This window comes from Dermacentor variabilis, chromosome 2 (genome assembly GCF_050947875.1).
Source record: "Dermacentor variabilis isolate Ectoservices chromosome 2, ASM5094787v1, whole genome shotgun sequence".
Lineage (NCBI taxonomy): Eukaryota > Metazoa > Arthropoda > Arachnida > Ixodida > Ixodidae > Dermacentor > Dermacentor variabilis.
This window is the reverse complement of record NC_134569.1, coordinates 132629710-132654777: the sequence shown is the minus strand read 5'-3', so window position 1 is coordinate 132654777 and position 25068 is coordinate 132629710. Positions and strand designations below refer to the sequence as shown.

General features: G+C 45.5%; 3 protein-coding genes across 4 annotated transcripts in view; 1 reads left to right on the top strand and 2 right to left on the bottom strand.

Annotated features, from left to right (window-relative positions):
* The window catches only part of LOC142572704 (uncharacterized), a 29834-nt gene extending 24731 nt beyond the window's left edge, over nt 1–5103 (bottom strand). The window contains exons 1-3 of one of the 2 annotated variants that reach the window (XM_075682005.1): nt 4975–5103; nt 4638–4740; nt 4529–4555 (exon numbers count right to left, since the gene is read on the bottom strand). In XM_075682005.1, the coding sequence (XP_075538120.1) occupies nt 4529–4555; nt 4638–4740; nt 4975–5025 (181 nt within the window). In that variant the 5' untranslated portion in view covers nt 5026–5103. The remainder of the gene's footprint in view (nt 1–4528; nt 4556–4637; nt 4741–4974) is intronic. The other variant, XM_075682006.1, reaches the window with a different exon arrangement.
* A 170-nt stretch (nt 5104–5273) lies between these two features.
* LOC142572706 (cyclin-dependent kinase inhibitor 3-like) lies at nt 5274–6357 on the top strand. Its single transcript, XM_075682007.1, has one exon. The coding sequence runs from the start codon at nt 5507–5509 to the stop codon at nt 6110–6112; it is 606 nt and encodes a 201-aa protein (XP_075538122.1). The 5' UTR covers nt 5274–5506; the 3' UTR covers nt 6113–6357.
* Nucleotides 6358–6570: 213 nt separating this feature from the next.
* LOC142572707 (ragulator complex protein LAMTOR5 homolog) lies at nt 6571–23489 on the bottom strand. The gene is made up of 4 exons (XM_075682008.1): nt 23281–23489; nt 23017–23075; nt 22741–22858; nt 6571–6736 (listed from the first exon to the last, which is right to left on the bottom strand). The coding sequence occupies exons 1-4, from the start codon at nt 23313–23315 to the stop codon at nt 6673–6675; spliced, it is 276 nt and encodes a 91-aa protein (XP_075538123.1). The 5' UTR covers nt 23316–23489; the 3' UTR covers nt 6571–6672.
* Nucleotides 23490–25068: the final 1579 nt, after the last annotated feature.

Below are 25068 nucleotides of genomic sequence, written 5' to 3'. Positions count from 1 at the left end.
ATTGTGTTTTAAAGGGACACTAAAAGCAAATGTTAAGTCAAGCTAAATTGATAGATTGATGCACAATAATATCTAGCGCAACAGAGGTAGTCCTTCCATTACAAAATTAAAAATTACAAAATTACAAAATTAATCATGATGGAAGTATTATATTTCTTTTTCGTAGCCATACTGTGTTACGATGTACACTTGTGCAAATATTTTAGTATATATATATTTTTAATTTTATTTTTAATTTTTAATGAAGTTGAATTTTTTAATTTGCATAAAAGCTTCATTTCATTTTAATTCATATCACACACTCATTTATGTGTTTTTTATTTTAGAAATAGCAAGCACCGAAACAACGGTTTTACCTAGTGAATGACAGCTAGATGCTTTATTTATGGTGACAGGCATCAAGCCAACAGGTTTGCTTAATTTCGTTTTAACTTTTCAGAAAGCCATACAATGTCCCCCCAATCCCCCATAAAAGTAATATCCCCACCAAAAATTTTAATCTGCTGTGTTCCCTTCTGCATTTTCTGTGCGCAAGTGTGTGCACACACACTTATAGCCTTTACACATTCACCCAGAAGGAACAGATCATTTTAGCGCTGAATTCTCATTACACTTTCTAGCTTGAAAATTGTAGTGAAAGCTCAGTAAACAAAAGAAATCACATAAATTGAACACAGGCGCTTGTAAAGTAATTCTTGTCAAAGGCCGATCCACGGTCAAGTCGTCAAATGCTGCTAAATGTGATAATGCAATTGTTTCTTGACCGGTTTATGTGCGGCACGAGACATTTTCTCAGTGAGCGCAACTTTCCTCAGCCTCTCCACACCACTACTTGCTACGCGACAACCCTTGGCTGCGAGCACCACAATGTGGAGAGCGAGGTATCAGAGCCCCCTTCCTTGGCTAAGCTCTTTCCAGTCGATTGAAATGCCTTAGTGTATACATAAACGAAGGAGACTTACTCAAGCACCCACCCAAGATAACCTGAAAATAATGGGGAAGCGGAATGTATGCAACAATAATGAAACATACAGCACTTTGGGACCACAATAAATGTGAGGTGGTGCGTGGAATCTGGAATGGAGTAGTGGTTCCAGTGCGAGCGTTTTCAAATGCCATTCTATACTTGAAATGGGATATCTTGCCGGGGTTGAAGTTAACCAAAGATCGAAGTTAACCAGCTAGCTTTGGGAGCCCATGGTAAAACCACAAATGAGGCAGAGCAGGGTGACATCAGCTAGGCCTCTTCTTTTTCTTAAGTATTATTTTTAAAGTATGAGAAATGCAGAGCAAAATTAGTTTAGAAAACTCAGGAGCATGGATCAAAATGAATGGGTGGCTAAAGCGCGCAAGTATCTGTACTTGAAAAGCGTGGACACAAAATGGAGGAAGAGGTCAAAAATGTTGGCAACCAAGTATAGGGCAATTGAAACTAAATAAATAGCCAGGAGTCATCAGAAAGAAAGTGAGAGAAACAGAGACAGTCACCACCAACGGCAGCACTTTCACACGACACAAAATTGGCTGCGAGTGCTTTGAACTGACTGACTTTCCAAGTTGCTTGCTTCATGTTAATACACATTCACATTATACACCAACCTACAAGAAGACTTTGCCTTGCAGCACACTAACTAGCCAGCTGAAATGCATTAACACTAATTACAGTCTTTTTAAGCTTAGAAAAAAAAGAAAAGAGCTTACAAGACCTACAGAAAAAGCAAGCAAGCTCTATTTTATTTTCTCCCTGCCAGCATTTCTTTTTGAAAATTTTAACACCAATGCTGGTAAATGGTTCATAATATGCAGAATTGACTAACAAACCTATTTTTGCACTGTATAATCTCAGACAGGACTTTACTGCTTTAGCGTACAGTCGCATCACTGCATGATGATTGCTTTATCGTGAAGCCCTTTTGGGACATAGATTTGAACTACAATCCAATTGTGCTCTATGCTAGGGAGATGATACTGCCTCAGTTGTGCTGAGCCCTGTCGCCATATTTCTGTGCCAACCCAGAAGTACTGTGACCAAGATAGCTTGAGCAGTGCAAAATTAGTGCCATAATGGCAATGAATTTCATTGTTTCCGTTATGCTATTCGAGACAAGTTGTTCAGATGCACTTGTAGCCTTTTACCGTCTACGTAGTTCAGCCACATGGCATTCAATGCATCAATCTAGGCCATCTACAGTGCTACTGCAGTAGGAAACCATGGCTGGATGATGAAAAATGCATAGAATAATAAAACAGGCTATCTCTTGCCATACATGAAGAAGCTGAAAGTGTATGGCTCGTAAACACATTTGATTTGAAGGGGAAGCTAAAGGGATGCAACATGCCTGCTCAGGACACCCTGCAGTCACGGGCAGATGCAGACGCTCTTCACAGGGACACTACTCACATGCACTAGACAAATGCGCTGTGCCCTGTGCTCCCTGAAACTGCCGATTTCCAACATAAAAATCGACAGACAACTACCCCCTGTGTGCAACTCATCAAAAGTGTGAAAGCCCTCAGCAATTTATGGGGATAAAGTATTTAATTATACAAATAAGCATAAGCTCAAGCTCTACTAGCCTCCCTATGCTTCTTGAATTTGCATACTCACTCCTAAATTATATTAAAAGTGTAGGTTGAACTTCTGGATGTCAAAGGTAACTATTGCAGTTGAAGCCATTATCATATTAGTATACAACTAGTATTATTATCCTTAACCTGCTGTAACACACATGCGACACAAAATGAATCAAGAGCTTCTCAATCTAATCATATAACAAGGCTACCAGGCTCGAGGTAAAATCACATTGTTAAGACAGTTTTACAGCTCCCTTGCACAGACCACAATTGTGCTCCAAAGTAGAAGCTTCTTACTGATACCCTTGTCACATGGGAAACCTCATCTTGAGCTAGTGCACTTTGCCGCTAGTCTCATTCGCAGGCACTCACACGGGAATACTTAGTGACACTGGCTACAGAACGCACTCAGCGGTGAGTGTGTTCGGCAAACTCACTTTGCTTTGCCGTGTTGAAAGGTGTAGCCTTGGTAGCAATGCTAGAAGATACATAAACTGATACGGAAAGCAGATTCGGCAGTGATCTTAAACTACCTTTTTCGGGATTGGAAATGTTATAAGCTAATAAAATATGGTATACTTGTAAAAAAAAAAAAAAAAGCTACTGTACTATGCTCAATCTCAGGGTGTTTATGCGTAATGGCTGTGCAATTGTTTATGCCTGTGCTAGCCACCCTAACTGTGCAGCCGCTGTCATTCGTTCCGAGTTTATAGGACGGAAGTAATGCATCCATGATGGCATGGTCAGATGAAGAGACCAAGGCGCTTATATGTGAGGTGCCTTGATAGTATTTCTCGCTGCTTAGGATGGCGACACGGTCATCGTTGTGGTACAAATGCCCTACAGACACCCAAACAGCACAACCTTTCGTCGAGCGAGCAAAGGTGGAATGCTCCCCTAGCTCAGCTGACAAATAAATCGAGTGGAGCATGACAGTGTGTCTATTAACTTTTGTCGTTTTACGGCCAAGCTGACTGTACATAGTTTGTATCTTTAGCAGATGTGCCCATAAATATGCAAAACTGATGCAATTATCTGTATTGTCGTAGTGCATGGAAGGTGAGTGGAGTCTCGGAGTGATCCTCAAGCAATTAATAAGCACTCCAATAATACGCTCCACATGCTCGCAATCCGTTTTTGCGCCAATGAAATCTGGCATTTTCTCTCTGCACGCCTTGGATGTGACGCTCTTTTGACATGGCTCATGATGATTAATAATATTATTAATCACCTAATATTATTATGGTTGCAATGAACTCCTTCATTTGCATGAAACTTTATCTAAATGTCTTTATTTTTAACAATAACACACTTTTATGTTGAAAACCAATATAATTAATATTTGTTGTGCCTCCTGATTCACCCATTGCCAGTGTCATTAATTGCAAAGTACACCTTTCTTTCTCGTGTAGCAACTCGCCGCCAACGTTGCACTCAGTGCGCTGAAGTACATTTGCTCGAAGTAATACTATATTTGCCCGTGTGACACGGGTATAACTTGCTAAGCAATGCAGTACCAATTTCACCGCCACCCAGCTGGACACTATGTTAACCATGCACCACCGCCTTTCCAACTGAAAGCACGAATGTCTCATTCGTAATGCAGTTTCTAATCCATAACTACACAGAATTTAGGTTCGGTAAGCCGAGTATGTCTACCGTGAATATATATAGCTCTAGTTCGTAGAATTGTGAACATATAGCTAAGTCGGTCACAAATCCTCATTCCGCGTCATTGCGTCCCAAAGGCGCAAATTTAAGCCTGCAACTGTGACGCGAGGTCAAAGCTAGTAGAGACAGATGTTAACACCATGCGTGAAACGGTGCCGTTCGCCTTGGCGTGTGACAGAAGAAGGGAGCACATAATGAAAAACAGTCGCCTTCCGAGCCGCAGAAAACCGCGCAGCTCAATATGTTACGAATATGAAGAGGGTGAATCGCATCACAAACTTACCATCAATCTGCACGTCGCTCATGTCTGCTGGAAACAAGGAAGAAATACGGCAGTTAGCAACCGGGTCAGAATCTAGAGCAACTTCCATGCAGTGCTATGCAGTAGTTACCTTTGGGCAATCCAAGAGCGGCTTCAAGGCGCTCTGCCAGTTCACTTTTGTTTCCCGCCGTGGAAAGGCCCCTGGCCTTGAGTTCTTTCTTTAGGTCAGCAACCTGTAATAATAACGAAGGAGAACGTACAGCTTCCACTGCTATCGTGCCCTTGTTGTATTTAAAAAAGCAACGGCTAACCCTGCGAAAATAACGCCAGAGATAATAGTTCAGTGTTCGTATGGTGCACTGTGTATAGGCGTTACATGCTACGCCTGTCGCATAGAAGAAGCGTTAATCGCACCTTCGGCTAACATTTAAGGCATAGAAAGAAGAGTGAAATTTGGACAAACTTACCTTCATGTTACGAATTGAGTCCGCACCTACCATGTCCACGCTGTCCGCCATGGTAAACAATTTCTTTTCTTTCTCTCTCCCCTGTTCTCACCCCCCTCTTCTCTACCTTTGTTGCCCGCCCATTGTACGATAAGACCACTATTAAACCGCCTAATAAAAACTGCGCATAAAACTTAATTATCAAATACAATTATTTAAAAAAAACATTTAATGTAATAATATTGCCATTAAAATTACTTAATATAGTTTTTTTGTTTTATAATACTTATTGCTGCTTTTGGCTGCATTTGGTCTGCAAGGTGTGTAGTCTCACAATGTGGCGCGAAGACGCGAAAGGACGCCGGAGCGCGCGCGCATTCATTTATTCAAGAATACACTCTATGTAAGAAGCGCATCGCCTGGCGTTCCTGCGGCGAACTTCGTTTTGATGGCACTTGTGCGGGCTGTCTTCGTTGAGCTCAACGCTTTTCAGACGTACGCATAAAAAAAAAAAAAAAGACGCTTCGATCGAGCGACTGCGCCTTCTAATCAAATGGATTCTGACGAGGACGTGTCCGGCGACTGCCTGCAGCCGGTATTCAGTCCCATCAAGATTGACTGGCTAGACCTTTCGTCGTTCGGCTACCCAGACTCGCTCGGCCTTAGCGCCCTTCCCGGCTGCAGATTCAAGGAGACATGGAGGGACGTCGTGCGCGACGTCGAGTACCTCAAGCTGGAGGACGTCAGTGACGTGTTCGTGCTGTGCACGCGCGGGGAACTGTCGCTTTACAGGGTCCCGACTCTGCTCGCCGAGTACGAGAGCCACGGAATGACCGTGCACCACTTCCCCGTGCTGGATGGCACGGCGCCCGCCATCGGCCAAATGCTGGACATTCTGCGCGAAATCGGTGAAGCCATTCAGCAAGGAAAACGAGCGCTCGTTCACTGCTTCGGGGGCCTTGGCCGCACGGGCGTCGTCGCTGCCTGCCTTCTGCTCAACTTGGACGACAGCATGACGCCCGAGCGCGCTGTTCGCAAAGTACAGGAACTGCGGGGCACGCGCGCCATACAGACAGTGAAGCAGTACAATTTTGTACACGACTTCAGGCAGGTTCGGGACGAGTACCTGAAAACGACTGGCGGCAACACAAGTACATAGACTCGTGCCGAACGCTGCCTTCTCAGCAGAAATGGCCTTGTCACCGTCAACGTCGTGCTCAACTTTTGGAAAGTACAAAATGGGGGGCCCGAGTAAGCCGCTCAGAAAGCACAAGAGCTGGAACTCAATACTCGAGCGATGAAAACTGTGGAGGTTTAAGACCTTATTCCTGGTGTTAGGAGTGCTTGAAACAAGTGTTTTAAAAGCGACAAGTTAATAAAATTTCTCCTCTGTTTCGCTAGCAAGCCTGGCGTCACCGTAACCTGCTTAATACGGGTGTCACGCTGCACTCTAGATCGCGATCAAAAGTGTCTTTGTGGCACTTGGTAGAACAAACTGACCCTTCGAAGTATGAATTGAAACACGATCCATGGCATTTCTTCGGATCGCGAGAAGGTAATATTGACAGTAATATGAGCATTGTACACCTGTCAAAACTATGAATAATGCAACAGCTAGAGCACTAAAAACAGTTTTTATTTCCACACATTAAATATGATGGGCCACACAGGTTAAGAATTTAACAAAAACAGCTTCACTGACATTTCACAAAGCACACACTATTTCTTCGCTGCAGAGTAGACACCCACTGTGACCAGCTCCTTCTGTTGTATCATGATGTCCCTGCACAAGAACAAAGCACAAATAAATGAACACTTGTTTCCCCTTAAACTCTACAGACTAGGCCATGGTCAATGCTCCCATCATGTTACAAACATTATTTGTTTTTGCTTACTGCTTCTTGTTCACAAATTCAACATTACTATGAAATTCGGGCGCACTTGACAGTGGCAACTGACTAAATTCAAATAAAGAACGTGCCAGTCAGGCGGAGGCACCAGTAGTAAACACAAGTGTTAGTGAGACCAGGTAGTAAAATGGATTTCTTCAATTCCTTTCTTTGCTTGTACCTCAATGACAATAACTGTAGTGATAACAATGACATGCAGGCAAATGGTAAATAGCAGCAAAAATGGAATCTGACATGTTTTCGAAAATAAAATCAGGCAAAATCGGAACACTTCAACTAATGTAGTAAAAGTTTGGCAAAAGTAAAACTATGTTCCAACAATGGATGGAAACAACTTTATTTTGAATCCGGCAAACTTGACCCGGGCTCAGGTCTCCCATGAGGGGACTTCGAGGCCTTGCCTCGTCGCTGCCTCTCGGGCTTGCTGGACAGCCCACTCTTGTGTCTTGAGGTTGGAGCTGCGCAGAGCGGCGGCCCACTTCGACGCAAGAGCCTCCGGAGCTGCTGTCATTGTAGCTGATGTAACCTGACACTCCCACAACATGTGTGACAGCGTCGCTCTATTTTCCTGACATAATTTGCAAAGAGCAGTCGGGTATTGCGCGGGGAAAATGTGCTGCAATCGCACCGGACTGGGGAATGTTTGTGTTTGCAATTGTCGCCAGATGACTGCCTGGCGACGTTTCAGCATAGGGTGAGGCGGGGGCAGCAACCGCCTGCCTAGCTGGTAGTGCTTGGTGATGTCATTGTACCTGACCAGGCGTTCTCGCGTGTTTTGAACCAGGAGTTCCGAACTCGAAGAGGCGGTCTCCGATTCTGCGCGGCGGGTCAGTTCTCGCGCAGAGCGGTGTGCTACCTCGTTCAAGTTAATGAGGCCCTCATCGGTGGGGGTGGCGACGTGCGCTGGAAATCATATGATCGCGGTGTTATCGAAGTGCTGTCGACCAGCTTTCCTTAGAATCCGGAGAGCTTCAGAGGAAATGCGCCCCCGCGCGTAGTTGCGAACTGCGGATTGTGAGTCGCTAAAAACTACCTCGCAGAGGGGGTCGGTAAGCGCAAGCGCAATCGCTACCTCTTCCGCTGTTTCGGGGTATTCCGTTGCGACTACAAACAAACGTACTTCAGTTGGCCAGAGGAGAGAAAGTAAATTAGCGACATGAGTTGTGGCATGAAATTGACACACGGAAGAAGACACAGACAAGTGCTTTGTATTTTATTCAGAGAAATAACATGTTTATATACACTGGTTCCATGAGAAAACTAATAAAAACATGAGAAGTCATACACACCGCCCTGAGAAGTGTGTATGACTCAACACTGCTGTGCAGCACATGTATTTGGGAAAGTCAATTCTTTTGGGGGAAAATGGAATGATGAGACACGTATAAACCCTGTGTACTTTGAATTTTTTCTGCTTCAATGATTTCTCATGTGTGTGCACTTGGAGACCTATACATTACAGAGCATTTTTGAACATCGAGTTTGCAGCTGCATGTGTGTCAGTGGCCTACTCAGGTGGCCATCAGACGCCATTATTTTATTTTGGTGTTAGCATGTTCACACAGGCGCACATTTAGGCATTGACCTGTTTGGCCTAAGTGCAACTTGACTTCCAGCAAGAAAGTTAAATGGGGAAAACTACAGTGGTTGCACATGGCACATCCTGCTGTAGGTGCCATGTGCCATTGTGCACTGTTCTGTCTCCTTTTTGACCGGATTTTTTAATGCCTAGCTCCTCGGACAGTTTTCTGGGAGCAGAAAGCACTACATTCACACTCACTGTTTTTTGTCAAGTCTTTTAGGTTGCGAGATAATCTGTATGTAGAGTGTAACTGCAACATTCTTTCTTCTAATTTCCATGATCTCCTGCCCTTGAGCTCCACCACTGATTTCCTTCTTTAATTTTCTGCACAGCACCTCAACAATGGCAGTGATTAACTGCCGTTAGCACTTGTCTGTGTTTGGTTCCTGTACCCTGTGTCAATTTTGTGTTTCAACTCTACTCATGGATTACCCACTAGCCCCTTCCAAGCCTTGCTAAAATATGTTAATTTCACATGACATGCAAGATCAAATGCCTAAACCCAGCAGGAATAACACCTTCAAGTAGCAACTTCAAATCACTATAAGAACCCACAGGATATTTCGATTTTTCTGTTTCGTGACCCAAACAACAGTACCATCTTAAAAGGGCACTAAAGGCAAATATTAAGTCAACATGCACTGTTACAATGCCATTCGAGAAACCTTGCAGCACTTGTTTTGTGTGAAGAAAAGACAAGTTTAAGAGAAACTTGGGTTTGAAGCGTCCATATACCTTTCATGCAATTCAAACCGCCTGCCCCTGAGCGGGGAGTGACGACGTTGCATGTGCCATCACCGCCCTTTACTGCCGTCAGTGAATAAAACGGCGCCCAACAGACGGCACTATGGTTTCTTGCACAAAACGCAAATGCACGACCATGAAGGAAATGTTTAATTAAATTTTGGGGTTTTACATGCCAAAACCACCATCTGATTATGAAGAACAATAGTGGGGGACTCCAGATAAATTTCAGGGTATCTAACAACTGGTAATTCTCAGGGATTCTGAATAGTCTGGAAATACTCGGGGAATTTGTGCTTCTATCAGTGAAAATCAGCTGTAATTTCATTGAAAGGGAACGAAAGTCGCGGTGACGCTGGCTCGAGTAACAGAGAGGGATTGTAATGAATCGTCTTTTGACGCCGTATCGTCGGCTAGAGGAGTTGCCAGTGTACAGTCAACGACCGACTTTCCGGATGCCTAATAATTCGGACGGCTTCGCGGCACCATCACGTAACCCACAGAGTCAATGCCTGAAATTTTGGATGCAAGAATCCTTCGCCGTCCGACTTCCCAGACTTTTTGCCGTGACCGGAGGTCTCAAACGGCATTAATTAAAGCCACCGCTTCTGCCATTTTGATTACCTTACCGCCTCGAACCGGCGCTCTCACACGCAGTTCCACTGGCAGCCGTAGCCACTACCGCGGCAACGTTAGCCCTAGCTGCTTCGACGTTCGCTATTAAGCTTCTCGCCGTTCTGTGCCGTGTTTATCATTGAAAGAATTCGCCGCTTTCAGCAATGGCACCGACTTTGCCTTTGTGGTCCTCGCGATTGGCTTCGAAGCTCAGAAAGCCAACGCTTTGCATAATGCCGGTTCCCGAAAGTCAGCTTCGCCTCAGTAACAAGGCGGCTCAGTATTTGCAACTTTCACAGCCTATAGGGGGCACCACCTTAAGTCCAACAAGGCTGTCCAAGAGATTAAGAACTAGAGCTGTGGGTGCAGTGCTGCGGTCGTCTTGCTCAGTGACATGTTTCGCGTCGTCATGTTGAAATGTCTCTTCAATTAACACGCCCGCTGTCGCTAGCCTGCGTAATGGTGCACATTGGGCGAGCAGAACGGAGGATTCGAAGCCTGCTTGAAGGCAGGGAGGTCCTAAGCGCTGGTCATCTTGTGTGCTGCGGCATAAAAGCGTGCACATCGACGTCCGTGACTGTTGAAGACCTTTGCATACAAACTTCATGGCTTCGAAGAAAACCACACGAGCTGTGGTTTGTTTTACTGCGACGATGTTATTAAGAGAAGTGACCGTGTTTTCTATTTGCTATTCTATTAATTTGACCTCTTTGAATGGGTACCATGAGCTTTTATACGGTGTGGTGCTCTCTGCAAGTTGTTACTTAGACCGCTTGAATAAACCGCCGTGTTGAGAAAAAAAAAAAACACCTTCCTGGTGTTGCGCGACCGAAGTACTTTACATAGACAGCGTGAAAAGCAGCCCCAAAGCAGCGTTTTGTGTGCGAAAATTTCTTGTCTAGTTATCCCTGTCTGTGTTCACAAAGCTGGATGTTGAACGCGAGAAGTAAACAAAAAACCATATCTGACCGTTTTTGCGAGCTAATACGATAACCGTTCACGCTTGTAATTTAGTTATTGCGCTTTATGCGTACTGTGCAAGCTACAGTCATGCGGTAATTCTACAGCCTGCGTGAGTCCAGGTCCAGGTCCCTCTACCAGGTCCCTCTATGCCTGCGTCACTTTGCTTCGATGCACAAATGAGAAACTCGGCTCTCTGTTCGAAAATGGTGGAATGTCAAGCCGGCGTTGCAGAGCATGAATGCATGAACGAGAACAGAAATTTTGAAGCAGGTACAAGGCTTCACGGAGAATGTTTGCGCTCCAACGTAGCCGCAAAGGCATGAGTGGCAAGAACGCAAGCATCAATCATCCTACAACACATTTGAGTTAAGATTGCGCATTATTTCTTTCCCTGCACATAATATAGTGCTATGCCTGCGTCTTTATGGAGGTGCGTCTATTCGCGATTTCAAGTGCTCAGAATCGTCACTCGTCTGTCGTATTCCGAAAAAAGTCCTCCAGCATGAAGTGCGCACTGTAAACCTTCATCGTTTCTGTGACAGCTCTGCCAATCCGCAACATAATAATCAATTTCTTCCTCGTGGACGCAGCACATGGGAATGAGTGAAGGCTCACATCACCTACCGCATAACAGCTCGGCACCCATTGTGGCACACAGCAAATACGGTTACTTCTATGTTTGCTCATTCTGAGCATGTTAAGTGTCCTTCAGGATCCCGCGGAAACTTTGAACGCGTTAGAACATCAACCAAAAGTGAAGGAAAAGCGTAGACAACACCAATACGCTACGCGAACAGGCGGCAGCCAGCGGCGAGTATAATCTTTCGATTGTTTCTGGCCGCTTCCGCACGACGGCGCCACCGTATGTGAAAGTTGTGAATAGTGGTGAAGCATAACAAGTGCGGTACGTATTCCTTCATCATACACGAGTGCATCCGCCATCTCCTGTCACAGTACGAACGCTGATATGCCTAGTGTACTGGCAGGTCTTCATAGCTTTTACGGATGTGCCTACAGAGAGTTCATTTTTTCCGGATGCTTGATTTTTAGGACATCTTCGCGGCGCCTAGTGAGTACGAAATAATTTGGAGGACGCTTAAGCTTCGCCCTTAATAGTGGAACGCAATAGCATTCGAAGGTCCCTGACTGCTTTTCACACTTTCCACTAACTGCAACTTATGTAACCATAGCCTTTACGGGTAAACGCTGGCAGCGAATGCTATGCACGAAGGCAAGCTTTCTGGTAGAAACACAGCCTCTTGCGTGGGTCGACCTCCTGCACTTTTAATATTTCAGTCTGAGAAGAGATAACATAAAAGATATGTGCTGTCTGTTTTTTTTTCTTGATCATTACATTTGTTTGCGGGCTGCCGTTCTCGAAATTCCGAGGAATGACTTTGTAAGCAATGAAACATGGTATGAGCAACTTTGGTGGTATTAAGCGTGGTTGGGTTTGCATGCTTCAGAATTTGGTTCGAAATTTTTGCCTAAGCGACGTCCGAAGCTGGATTTTCTGTGACATGGGGCCTTAAACGCTGCCGCATTAAAATCTAACGATGACTGTACAGCTGACCAAAAGGATGCTTCAAATGGTACATTGGGCAAACGCGTGGCGGAAGGCGGACGAGAAGAGAAAGGCCCTACGCATTGAGGAATGAACGGAAAAGGAAGCGTGCCACCGCTTCTTTCAAGGAACTTGAGCCCAAAAAAGCAAAGTGTTGGCTGATGCCAAGATACCAGTGTCTCTAATACAAACCAAAATAAACTCTTTAAAGCAGTGAAATGTAACACTGAGGCATTGTGCGCGAGCTGAGAGTATGTCAGGACAGTTGAGGTTACCAGCTGTTGAGAGAGAATCTCACTTCTGCCAAAGGTCTGGCCTCACGCCAATGAGCTTGCTATCAGTCGATAGAAATAGCTCGTCTTCGAAAATATTTGCTGCTATCATCATCATCAGCCTGTTTTATGTCCACTGCAGGACGAAGTTCTCTCCCTGCGATCTCCAATTACCCCTGTCCTGCGCCAACCGATTTCAACTAGCGCCCGCGAATTTCCTCATTTTACCACTCCGCCTAGTCTTCTGCCGTCCTCGACTGCGTTTCCCTTCTCTTGGTACCACTTTCTAACCCTAATGGTCCAACGGTTATCTAACCGGCGCATTACATTACTTGCCCAGCAGCTCCATTTTTTTATATTGATGTGAATTATAATATCGTCTACACCCGTTTGCTCTCGGATCCAAACCGCTCTCTTTCCATCTCTTAACGTTATGCCTAGCAATCTTTGTTCCATCGCTCTTTACACGGTCCTTAACTTGTTCTCAAGCTTCTTTGTCGGTCTGCCAGTCTCTGTCCCATATGTCAGCACTGGTAAAATGCACTGATTGTACACCTTCCAACGATAGTGCTAAGCTTCCAGTGAGGAGCTGACAATGTCTGCCGCATGCGATCCAACCTATTTTTATTCTTCTATGAATTTCCTTCTCTTGATCAGGGTTCCCTGTGATTAATGGACCTAGGTAAACATACTCCTTCACAGACTCTAGAGGCTGACTGGCGATCCTGATCCATCCTATATGCATCTCCTTTTTATTCATATTTGGGAATGTTCGACAATGAGTTATACCATCTTTTACAAATATACTTCTTTCGCTGTGCATTTTACTAATCCCTCCATTCTGTTTGCTTTTTGAATAAAATAAGCAATACTCCTTACTATTCAAACTGGATTAAGAAGTTTTTTTTTTTATTTTTAACATGCTTACTAGAGAGACAGCATCGGGCGACATGGTGTTAGGCCTTCTTGACATAAAACAAAGTTCTGTGTCACTTTTCATTAAAGTTTATTTTTTTTCTTTTTCTGTGTCACTTGGGGAATTTTGCAGACACTGAGGGAAAACCTGGAAAACTCAGCGAATTTTGAAGTGCCAACTTGGTAGACACCCTTAAATTTTGACCACTAGGGATTCTTTAACGTGACACCAATGCATGAGACACGGGCATTTTAGCATTTTGCCACCATCGAAAAGCAGCCACCATGGCCTGGATTTGATTCCATGACTTTGTGCTTAGCAGTGCAACACCACAGGTGTTTCGCCACCAACGGTGTGTCGCCATGGAGAAACTGAGCCGAGATAGAGCATAGGATTCGCCACTGCAGCTGCTTTTGGTGAAGTGGCATGAACCATTCAGGCATCCTGTGACATCCCATGGATGTGGAATTCTCCGCTACTTGCGGTTTGTGCGAGTTTCAGGAGCCAGAAAAAACAGCACAGCATTACGCGATAACGATACTGAAACGTGAATGCGTGGGCAGCACCGAGTCCTGCGAAAACAAAACTTTTCAACCACCCGCATTGTTGTCAAGAGTAACGCAAATGAGTTTTTCTCTAAATATTGAACATAACTGAACAATTAGCATCGTCTTCCATTTTATATTGCAATGATATTTTTATTACAAGAGGCTGAGCACTAGTGGCAGAACTACAATGAGGAGTGTTTACGCCATCAGGCTAATAAGTACTTGAACATCGCAGGTGAGTCTCAAATCGTTTCCTGCATTTACCTCAATTTTTTTATTACTAAAACTTTGTTTGCGATAATACTGATGCCTTAGGCATTCTCAAGCAGTAATCTATCACTTTAGCTTGACTAAATATTTGCCTTTTGTGTCCCTTTAACGAATTGACCAGCTACACACAAAGCCAGACTTGTGCACACTGAAAGTATCTACTGCAAGCCAAACTGCACACAATAATTCTGCACAAGATGCTACTGTCACTACATTGCTCAATGTCAAAAATAACAAAATTTTTTTTCAGGTTATGGCTCCCTGTAATTGTCCATGGTTTCAGCAACACTTCAACCTTGTCAATAGCAGGCCTTGAAGAACTGCACTGCAGCAGGAACAGTGACTGAAATAAGCAGCACCAGAATGCTTCTCTATGCCAATGTTTTACTCGTAGAGGAAGGAAAGAAACTAGGAGGGTGCATGGCCTCGTGTCTTTGCAAGCCACCTTTTTGCAAATCCGTCCCCCTTGCTTTCTTAAAGTGAAGCTGTCTTTGCAAACCCTCCTGGACTCTGTTGACCATAACTGCTGCTCCTGTCTTGCCAAATAGCTGATGCAACATTACTCGTATAACGAACTGACCTATACGTAGCCCCACCTGTATTACCCCTACACATATGCTGGTGTCTGACTCTGTTCTCTACTGAATTTGTGTACAGAAAAGAGTTTGCATTCACTGACGTGCATATGAATGAGGCATTTCTTGTTCATATATTCATATCGAATTTTTTCTATAAACACATTTGCGCATGTGCCTGTTTCATATATATATTGCATGCTGGCGTTGACAAATAAAATGTTGAAAGTATCGCCTGTCCTGTGTACGATTTTCCTTTTGTTCCATGTCTCGTTTGTGCTTTAAAAATATTTGTCAGGTAACATTATACGGGACAGTGCCTACCTCGCTGGCTGAAGTGCTGAGCAAATGATTGGTTAAAGCAAACGATTGATTGACGTGCTGAGTATGATTTGGTTAACGCGAAATTTCTAAGAAATACTGTTGTTTATTCATCTGTTCTGCTTTCAAAAATTTTTTAGCAATATTTAGATACCCATCAGCTACCTGCTGATTAGAAGGTTGAAAAGGTGGTCCCACTTCACAAAGCCGGTGAAGTGGGACAGGCTACTCAACTACTGCCCCATTTTCCTCACCAGCATTCCTTGCAAGGTTATTGAACATATTTTGTACTCACATTTAGGAAAGCACTTAGACAATAATTCATTTTTTACAAAAGCACAACATGGTTTCCAAAAAAACTTCTCTCGTGAAACTCAACTTGCTTCTTTAACTCACAGCCTTCATCTTATTCTCGACAAAGGTTCATTTGCAGATTCTATTTTCTTTGATTTCACCAAGGCCCTCAACAAAGTATGTCATAAATTGCTTCTATTTAAACTTAGTAAACTTAATCTTGATCCTAACCTGTTTGCTTGGCTTGAACATTTGCTCCTTAATCATTCACAGTATGTTGTGTCAAACAATCATATGTCCTCATTTAATCCCGTAGACTCTGGTGTGCCCCAAGGATCAGTTATAGGCCCTGTTTTTTTAATTTACATCAACGATTTACCTAATGATGTTTTTTTCTAATATGTACCTTCTCGCAGATGACTGTTATCCTCCGTGAAATCTCAGACAAATCGGTGGAGGAAGAAGACGACGACGGTGTGAGCGGTCGCATGTTGCCTCGGCTCCTGCATTTTTCATTTTTGTGCCTACCCAATCGCTTCAAGAGCCTGATTTCCTGCCTGGACCTATGTGAGTGTTATCGGCACTTCTTGACAGTTCCTTTAGCAACTCCGACGTCCCTTACGCGAGCCGCAGCCCTTTTTAGGGCTCTCGGCTGACCGTCTCGCTGCTGGGCCTAGCTCCGCCTAGCATGGGCGCAGGAACGGAGCGCGATGGCGCGCGCACCTGGCGCGAGATCCACAATAACCTCTCGAAACAGCGTCAGTATCCTTCGCCACCAGCATACCCCACAGTGGCTCATAGGACTCAGTCAAGAGCAGAACCGAAGCCCCCGCCGCTGCCGCGCAGCGATTATAAAATCATCCTAAGAGTTCGTGGGGGCCTCAACTGCGCTGGAATCCATGCATGCATCCTCAGACAAGTCATCCTCAAGGCTGCCGGGCTCCCCATCACCGACCGCACCAGTTCTGACCAAATTCGTGTCAACACCATCAACAATACCGTTCTAATCAGCACACCAGACATGGGACGTGCAGATCTCTAACACAACATCCAGAGTCTGCAATTCAATGGTAACCCTTACGAAGTCGCCACCCATGTGGCCGATCCCATCGATACCTGCAGAGGATGCATTCACTTGCCCCCAGATTACTCAGAAGATGACATCGCCTCAACCCTCCGCAGATGCAACCCAACATTGATTATTGGGGGTGCACGACGCCTGGGCAATACTGAAACCATCATGGTCATATTCCAAGGCGAAATCATCCCTTTCTACGTCAACTACGACGGCTGTTCACTTCGATGCCGCCCCTTCAGGCAGAAGGTAGAAGCCTGCACCCGATGCCGCGGGATTGGTCATCGCCAGGACGTCTGCACTAATGCCACGGACACACTCTGCCCCAAGTGTGGAATGAAAGACGCACCCATGGACCACGAATGTGACCCGATATGTGTTGTGTGCAACGGAAACCATCAAACCGGCTCCTCACTGTGCAAACAAAGGTTCAAACCGCGCCCTAAACGTCACAGGCACAAACAAGACACTTCACCCACCAACCGAACTCCCAGTCTCGACCGCATTCGCGACTCAAGCCGGCGAAGAAGTCGGAGCAAAAGCAAGGACCGCGGGCCTGGCTATGCAACCCAAGACGTCGCCTGGCCAGCTCTATCATCAAGCCCTACTCTCGCCAACTCCTCGCGCAACCCACCCCAGGTAAGCTGGGCTAAGGTAGCCTCTTCCAGCTGCTCCTCAAACCAGACTGCTAATAATGAATCCCTCCTTGAAGAAAATGCAATTCTAAAAGCCGAAATTCAAAGACTTAAATTAGAACTCCAATCTCGTCACCCCTCTACTTCAACCTCTGAAGCCCCTCTCTCTAACACGACCCTTTCGACTCATCATCCATCAGCCCTACCTGAAACCTCTTCACACCGCCCCATGGACACTAGCCCCTCCACTGAACGGGAACCGCCTCACCCTCCCCCCAGCAAACGTAAAACTCCGAGCACTCCGCGATCAGAGGACACCCTAGACGAGACAATCTTAAATTATAACGACAGACTAACCGCTTTGGAGACTAAATTCCATAATATACTCACTGCAATTGAAAAAATCAATACAGATTACACAGCCAGGAATGAAAAGCTAGACAAATTTATTGAATTCGTACAAGCACACATCCAACAAACTACAAGTTGGATAGCTGGAGTCACCGCGAATCATCCTAACATAGTTGCACCTGCTCGATCCGCCTCCCCACCAGCTCCGCTTAACAATGGCCAATAACCCGACCCGCTCCGAGTTTGAAGTGTGGCAGTGGAACTGTAGGGGGTTTCGAAAAAAGAAAGCACACCTCCAGCAGTTTCTAGCCTCCTCTTCTAATCTACCAGCTGTCATTGCGCTTCAGGAAACTCACGGACTAATCAGCTTCCCAGGTTATAATGTCTATCAGAACAATAAGGTCTCCCGGCCAGATACGGCAATTCTTATGCAAAAGCACCTCACTGCCAATCACTCCCAATTCGACAGCGTCGATATAGAGCACGATTTTCTAGAAATTATTCCTCGCAAAAATAATGCACCTGGCCTTTACATTCTCAATATCTATAGTCGTCCACAAGACAAACATCACCGCTTTGACTCCCTTTTCGCTCAAGCTATTGCCGCTGCCACCCACCACCCCCTCCTAATCCTTGGAGATTTCAACGCACCCAACCATTTGTGGGGTCACTCCGTTTCTACTCCTAAGGGCAGAGCCCTATGGATCCACATACAAGACCACAGACTCACATTACATAACGACATCGATGCACCAACCAGGCTAGGCAATAGCGTAGCTAAGGACACCTCCCCTGATCTTACGCTTACACACAGAATCCAACACGTCACATGGCACAACTCACAAGTTAACCTCGGCAGCGACCATTACATCATTACCATCACACTACAATTCAAACACAAACCCTTTGCACCCAAACGCCTCAGCCTTACCAATTGGGACAATTTTCGAGAGGCCCGCCAGATATCAGCTCCCACAAACATTCAAGACATTTCAGAATGGGTTCAGCAACTACACGCAGACGCCCAGACGCACACTACCACTCTGCCCCCCGAAACCGCTCTCACTACGGTTGATTCCAAGCTTCTACACATGTGGGAAGCCAAACAGTCTCTTCTCAAACGGTGGAAGAGGCAACGGTTCAACCGAAAACTAAGACTCAGAATTGCCAAATTAGACCTCCAGATCCAGGAGTACGCCACACAACTGGCCTGCCAGCAGTGGGGCCAGGTATGTGAAAGCATGCATGACAACCTCGATAACAAGCGCACATGGCAACTCTTGCGACACTTATTAGACCCTACCACATCACGCACACACCACAACCATAGCATAAACAAACTGCTACATGCACACAAAAACAATCTCAACGGATTCTTCGACGACCTCCGCCATAAACATCTGCCTCCCGCTCAGAAGTATGACATGCCAAAATATACTGGCGAACCCAACGACCTACTTAGCGCCGCTATCACGGAAGCAGAGGTTCGCCATGCCCTCGCCACCCTGCGCACAATGTCAGCACCAGGCCCCGACCTTATTAACAATAAAATACTCCGCAATCTAGACGACAACTCTGTCACAGCCATCACGGCATACTTCAATCACTGCTTTGACACTGGCACCCTCCCTAGTTCGTGGAAAGATGCCAGGGTAATTTTTATCCCAAAGCCAAACAAACCCCTCAACACTTCTAATCTCAGGCCTATATCACTAACCTCTTGTCTAGGTAAAACACTCGAACACGTCATCCTCAACCGACTCAGTAAATACATGGAGGACAACAATCTTTATCCATCAGAAATGGTAGGTTTTCGAAAATCTCTCTCATGCCAAGATATCATGCTTCGAATGAAGCATGACATCATTACACCCAATAGCAGTCTAGATACGCAAGCAATTCTCAGTCTGGACCTCCACGGCGCCTTCAATAACGTTTCACATTCCGCCATCCTCCGAGAGCTTAATCTCATTGGGGTTGGCGGAAAGACATATGACTACATATGTACCTTCTTATCCAACCGTACCGCAACGATACACATAGGCACAGAGCAATCCCTTTCATACGCTTTAGGTAGCTACGGCACGCCCCAAGGCTCAGTGCTGTCCCCTTTTCTTTTTAATCTTTCTATGATGCCGATGGCGCAAGCTTTGCGGTCTATTCCCGATCTCAAGTTTTCACTCTACGCCGATGACATCACTCTTTGGACGACTGGCGGCTCCGACGGAAAGATTCAAGACACTCTACAGGCCGCAGCAGACGCCGTCGTGGCTCATGCCGGGGCTATGAATCTCACATGCTCCCCTCAAAAATCCGAGCTGCTACTTCTGCCATCCCACCGGGGGACCGGAAAACACATGTCTAGCATAGAGGTAATCCTAAACCACATCCCCGTTACTAGAGTGGACAGGCTCCGGGTGCTCGGTTTACACATTCAAAGCAACCGGCTCAACACATATACTCTACATACACTCCAGACCACAGTCGATCACACCCTGCGTCTTCTAGGGCGAGTCTCCAATAAACATGGCGGACTAAAGGAGGCCGAACTTCTCCGCTTGATTCAGGCCTTCGTTATCAGTAAGATTACATTCGCAACACCATATCTACATTTCCTTAAATCAGAATCAGATAAAATCGACACTCTTTTACGCAAAATATATAAATTCGCTCTCGGAGTCCCCATACGTACCTCCACTGAAAGGCTAATGCTTACTGGAACTTTCAACACACTTTCTGAACTCACAGAAGCCCACCTCACATCCCAATATAGCAGACTTTCTAACACCGCAACAGGTTGACACATTCTACAAACTCTTTCTATCACTCCGGCATCCATCATCAAGACTAAATACACCATTCCACATCACATACACGAGAACCTCTGCATCCCCCCACTTCCTAAAAACATGCACCCTGTGCATCACAAACAGCGCAGGAGGCAGCGAGCAAAGGCTCTCCAAAAACAATTCTCCACCTCTAAAGACGTGCTCTATGTTGATGCAGCCGAATATGGGAACAGAAATCATTATGCAATATCAGTCATTAACTCTCACGGGCAGGTCGCTGCGGCCGCCTCCATTCCTGGCTCTTCCTCGGAGGAGGCGGAGGAAGCGGCCATAGCCCTGGCCCTCACAATTCCAAATTCATCAGTTATCGTTAGCGACTCCAAAGCAGCCATACATAACTTCGGAGCGGGTAGGGTCTCTAAGCCAGCTTTTTCTCTCCTCTTGGCTCATCCTTTCAATCAAACTGTGGCATTAATCTGGACTCCCGCGCATGCGGGCCTTGCCGGAAACGAGGCGGCTCATGCCAGTGCCCGAGGATTTACAGTCCGGGCTCAGGCATCAGATGCGTCGGACCTCGCCACGGAGGAGGCGCCGTTCACAGCGCGGGATCGACTTATTACTTACCACGAAATCTGCACACACTACCGATTAGGCCGCTTAACCTTTCCGCCACTCATGGGCAAATCCCCGCGTAGGTGTGAAGTTCTGTGGCGACAGCTGCAGACTCGCACCTTTCCGTCCCCTTACCTCCTCCACCGCATTCATCCCGCCATTTACCTTTCTCCCTCTTGCAAATTCTGTGTATCTCCCAGAGCAGACTTAAACCATATCATGTGGGGGTGCCCTAAGCACCCCCTTCCCCCTTTCCTCAAGCAATTAATATCTAGTGAGGAGCAGTGGGAGGCTGCCTTGCGCAGCTCCAGGCCCGATCTTCAGGAGGCCATCCTGGAGTGGGCTGAGAGGATAAAGGAGGCCTACTTCAAGTAGTTCCTCCCCCCATCCTCTATTCCATTGCCCCCTTCCCTTTAAAGAGGGATAAATAAAGTTTTTCATCATCATCATCAGACAAATCTGATAACAAATTCTTACAAGACTATATAAACACTATCTCGAACTGGTGTGATGTATGGTTAATGCAACTTAATGTAACTAAATGTAAATGGATGCAAGTAACTCGCAGCAATATTTCCCCGCCGAACTATTACCTTAATGATACTCCCTTGGAAGTCATAACCTCCTATATATACCTAGGCGTCCACATAACCTCATCACTTTCTTGGTCATTGCACATCGACAACATAATTAATAATGCTAATCGCATGCTAGGCTATCTTCACCGAGATTTTTCTTCTGCTCCTACAGCATTAAAATTAATCTTATACAAACCACTTATTAGGAGTAAAATGGAGTACGCCTCATCCATCTGGGACCCGCACCTTGAAACCCTTATTCAATCACTTGAACTAATCCAAAACAATGTCGTGTGTTTCATTTATAGCAATTATAGTCGCACATCAAGCATAACTGCCACGAAAAACTCTTTGCCACTTGCTGCTCCTCTTTCAGCCCGACGTAAGTGTTCTCACGTTTCTTTATTTCATCAACTATATTTCCACAATTCCTACCTGTGTGATGAGCTTATATCATCTCCTACTTACATTTCCTCTTGCATTGGTTATAGCCATAGGTTGCAATAATTCAATGCCACACCAGAACCTGTCACGAATCATTTATTCCTAGGACCTCTAAGGAATGGAACCACTTTCCTGGTGCAGTTGCCGCAATCAAGGACAACTCAAAGTTTCGTTCGGCCTTATCAGACAATCACTCCAGGATACAATTAACTAACCAATTTTGCTGTAGTAACTAACCACCTTTTGCTGCTTTGTTATTTACTTATGTATACGTTTCTTACCCACTCCCCTCCCCTCTGTAATACTTGTCTTGAGGGCAAAATAACATAAAATCAAAGTAAACCCAAAAGTATGAAGGAAATGTAAAACATGCAAATTGGACAGGTGATAGCAAGGCCCTTTGTTTCTTTTGAAAACGTGTTTCCCAAGTGAGGACACCATATAATAGCTGTCTTATTCAGTACAGCTGCATTGTCTCACTGGTGGTACTTACAAGCTGTACAGTGTGGGTCACTGTGGTGCTGAGCTATGAAAGCAAAAGCAAATTCTGATAAAATGTTGTGCACTCAAAAGTACAGTGTTCATGCCTGCGCACTTTCTGTGCCATGTGGTCTGCCCTGTGCTCGTGAATTGCTCTGTTCGAGACGTTTACCTTTCGGTACAACAGCTGCACGTGTGCAAAACTCGACAGCAAATAAGCTTGGCAAGATGCACTCGGATGGCACTTACAGTGAATCAGATTCGAGGTGTATGGTGGGAGTCGTATCACACGATGGGTCGATTTCCTTGGCCAAACTAGCTAACGTTGCAATCACCCCGGCAGATTTAAGCTGCACTGGACCCGAACCTGAAAGTGACACAGAATTCAATATTTTAAACAATGGTAAAAGGTGCTCTCAACGGTGACAATACGCCCTATCATGCTAGGGTGTGAAGTGGAAAGTAATACACTTATCTATACATGTACACCGACTGACACGGAACAATTACAGAGTTAACACTTACTGTGCAGAGCCAAGCCATGTCTGTCAGCGCAGATTACTCCAACTGCTCCAGTGTCCACGCTGAAAATAATAATTATAATGATAATAAAGCAAAACCAATCCTGCAATCTATATGCGAGTACGCGAACAGAAAACAAACTATGTTAAACGCAGACTGCAGGACTCGCGGCATTGAATGAGGACTCAGGTATGATTCACAATAACATATCTTAAATTTGGACCTCGTCGCCGTACGCGATAATAGTAAACACGACATACAACTTACACCTCTTCCAAGCACTTAGCCAGCGGAGCTTCCATGCTTTCAATACAGGGGCGAGTTAAGCGAGCAATGTCCCCAATATTCCAACCGCACGTAGTCTCAATGTGCAGATCCAATCAAAACTCTGTAAAGGCTAGCGGCTCTTTAACACACCCACTACATACAAGATGCAAGATGTTTTGGCCGTTTTGGTGTTGTTGTGTCACATGACACGGAGTCACGGCACAGAGTCAAACAGCTGGTCAAGCCATTGCCTCCTGGCCAAGCCTAGCCAAGGCTGGGTGAATCGGACATGAAGCGGGCGCCCTTACGCGAGCGGGAAGTTTGAAGGCGTTATTTTTCGTAGTCGTTTAATATGGTATAACCTTGGCCTGCGAGCTGAAATTTGCCGAAAAATCCTCCGGCGCAACCCCTTGCGCATGCGCGAGAAGAGAGAGAGAGAGGGGGGATGCGCGATTAGCCAACACCACCTAGATAGCACGAAGCTTTATTCTATGGCACAAGGCTTGTCTACTCCGATGCAGTTGTTGAACTCCGTCGCAGCCGGGCGCGCGCGCAGCGGTTCGCTCCGGCTCCGAAATGGGTTGCCGCCACGCGTCATACGTACTCTTTAGCAGGCAGCTTTCGATCAGCAACGCCGCGAGCAGAACCGGGAACGAGCTCGTCTAAGCCGTGCCGATGCTGCAACCCGGGCACAAACAAGAACAGGCTCGTGCAGCCGAGCGCAAGTAGCAATTGCGTACTACGGATCAGGCAGCCCACCAAGCCGTCGTTTAATGAACCGCCGGGATTAACCCAGTGATACACAACGGGGCTGCACGCTTTAGCTTCGCTGGTTAACCATTTGTACGGAGTGCTTGGGCGGTGATTTTTTTTTTTTTTTTTATTGGCACAGGCCGTTAGCACTTTCCAGATACGCTGGCGGCCCCACGCGCATTTTTTTGAAGCCGCAGAGCGATGATCGGTTCCTAGCTTATGTGGCTTCTGCAGCTTTCAGCGCTTTTTGGAATGACAACACGATCGACTGGTGAACGATAACCGAATGCCAATTGTGCCACAATGCAGAAGTCATGGAATATCGGTGAAGATTGTATATAACCCTGCAGCATTTTCTGAAGGCCAAGAAACGAAAGAACTGGGTGAAAAAGCTGTGAGAAAAGCAAATGTGAGCTGCTTTTTATAAAGAGGAGTGCTGAATAGGAGTGCTGTTCTTTCAGATACAGTTTAGCCAAGAGAGAGAGACAGGAGGAAGGGAATGCAGGGAGGCTAACTACAATTTTTTCCAGTTTGCTACCATACACATGGGGAATCGAGAGAAATAAAGGAGAGAATTAGACAAGTCTTGCTCACGCTTTCACATGCACTAAGCCAGACACAGTGTATCTAAAGTCGTATACTCCAAAAGAGATGTTTTTTGCCGCAAGTTAGAACACACGTACACAAAAGGAAGATATATAAAGACAACATGGGCTGCTCGTGTTGTCTTTATGCGTCTTCCTTTTGTGTGTGTTTTAACTTGCGGCAAAAAGCATGTCTTTTAGCAAGCATTAACTAGGCCAACAAGCAGTTCTGTTGCATCGTACGCTCCAGACTGTCGCCTTCAGGTATTGTAGAAGAGCTCAAGTGGCTTTCTCGGATGATGAGCTGCAAGCTTGGCCATCTCCCAATTAAGAGATTTGCTTCTGCAAATGGCAGATTGTCCAGTCTATTCAAGGCACACTGCAGAGTCTTGTATTATTTATCGAAGTGAGTGTTCATACTGGAATGCAGATGCTAGACAGTCATGATATC

Bases quoted from the DNA above. Each gene is read 5' to 3' on its own strand.
- LOC142572706 (XM_075682007.1), top strand. From the start codon at position 5,507: ATGGATTCTGACGAGGACGTGTCCGGCGACTGCCTGCAGCCGGTATTC.
- LOC142572707 (XM_075682008.1), bottom strand. From the start codon at position 23,315: ATGGAAGCTCCGCTGGCTAAGTGCTTGGAAGAGGT. The intron at 22,859-23,016 runs GTAAGTGTTAAC...TGTCACTTTCAG, and splicing joins ACATGGCTTGGCTCTGCACA to GTTCGGGTCCAGTGCAGCTT. The intron at 6,737-22,740 runs GTAAGTGCCATC...GTTCTTGTGCAG, and splicing joins CACCTCGAATCTGATTCACT to GGACATCATGATACAACAGA.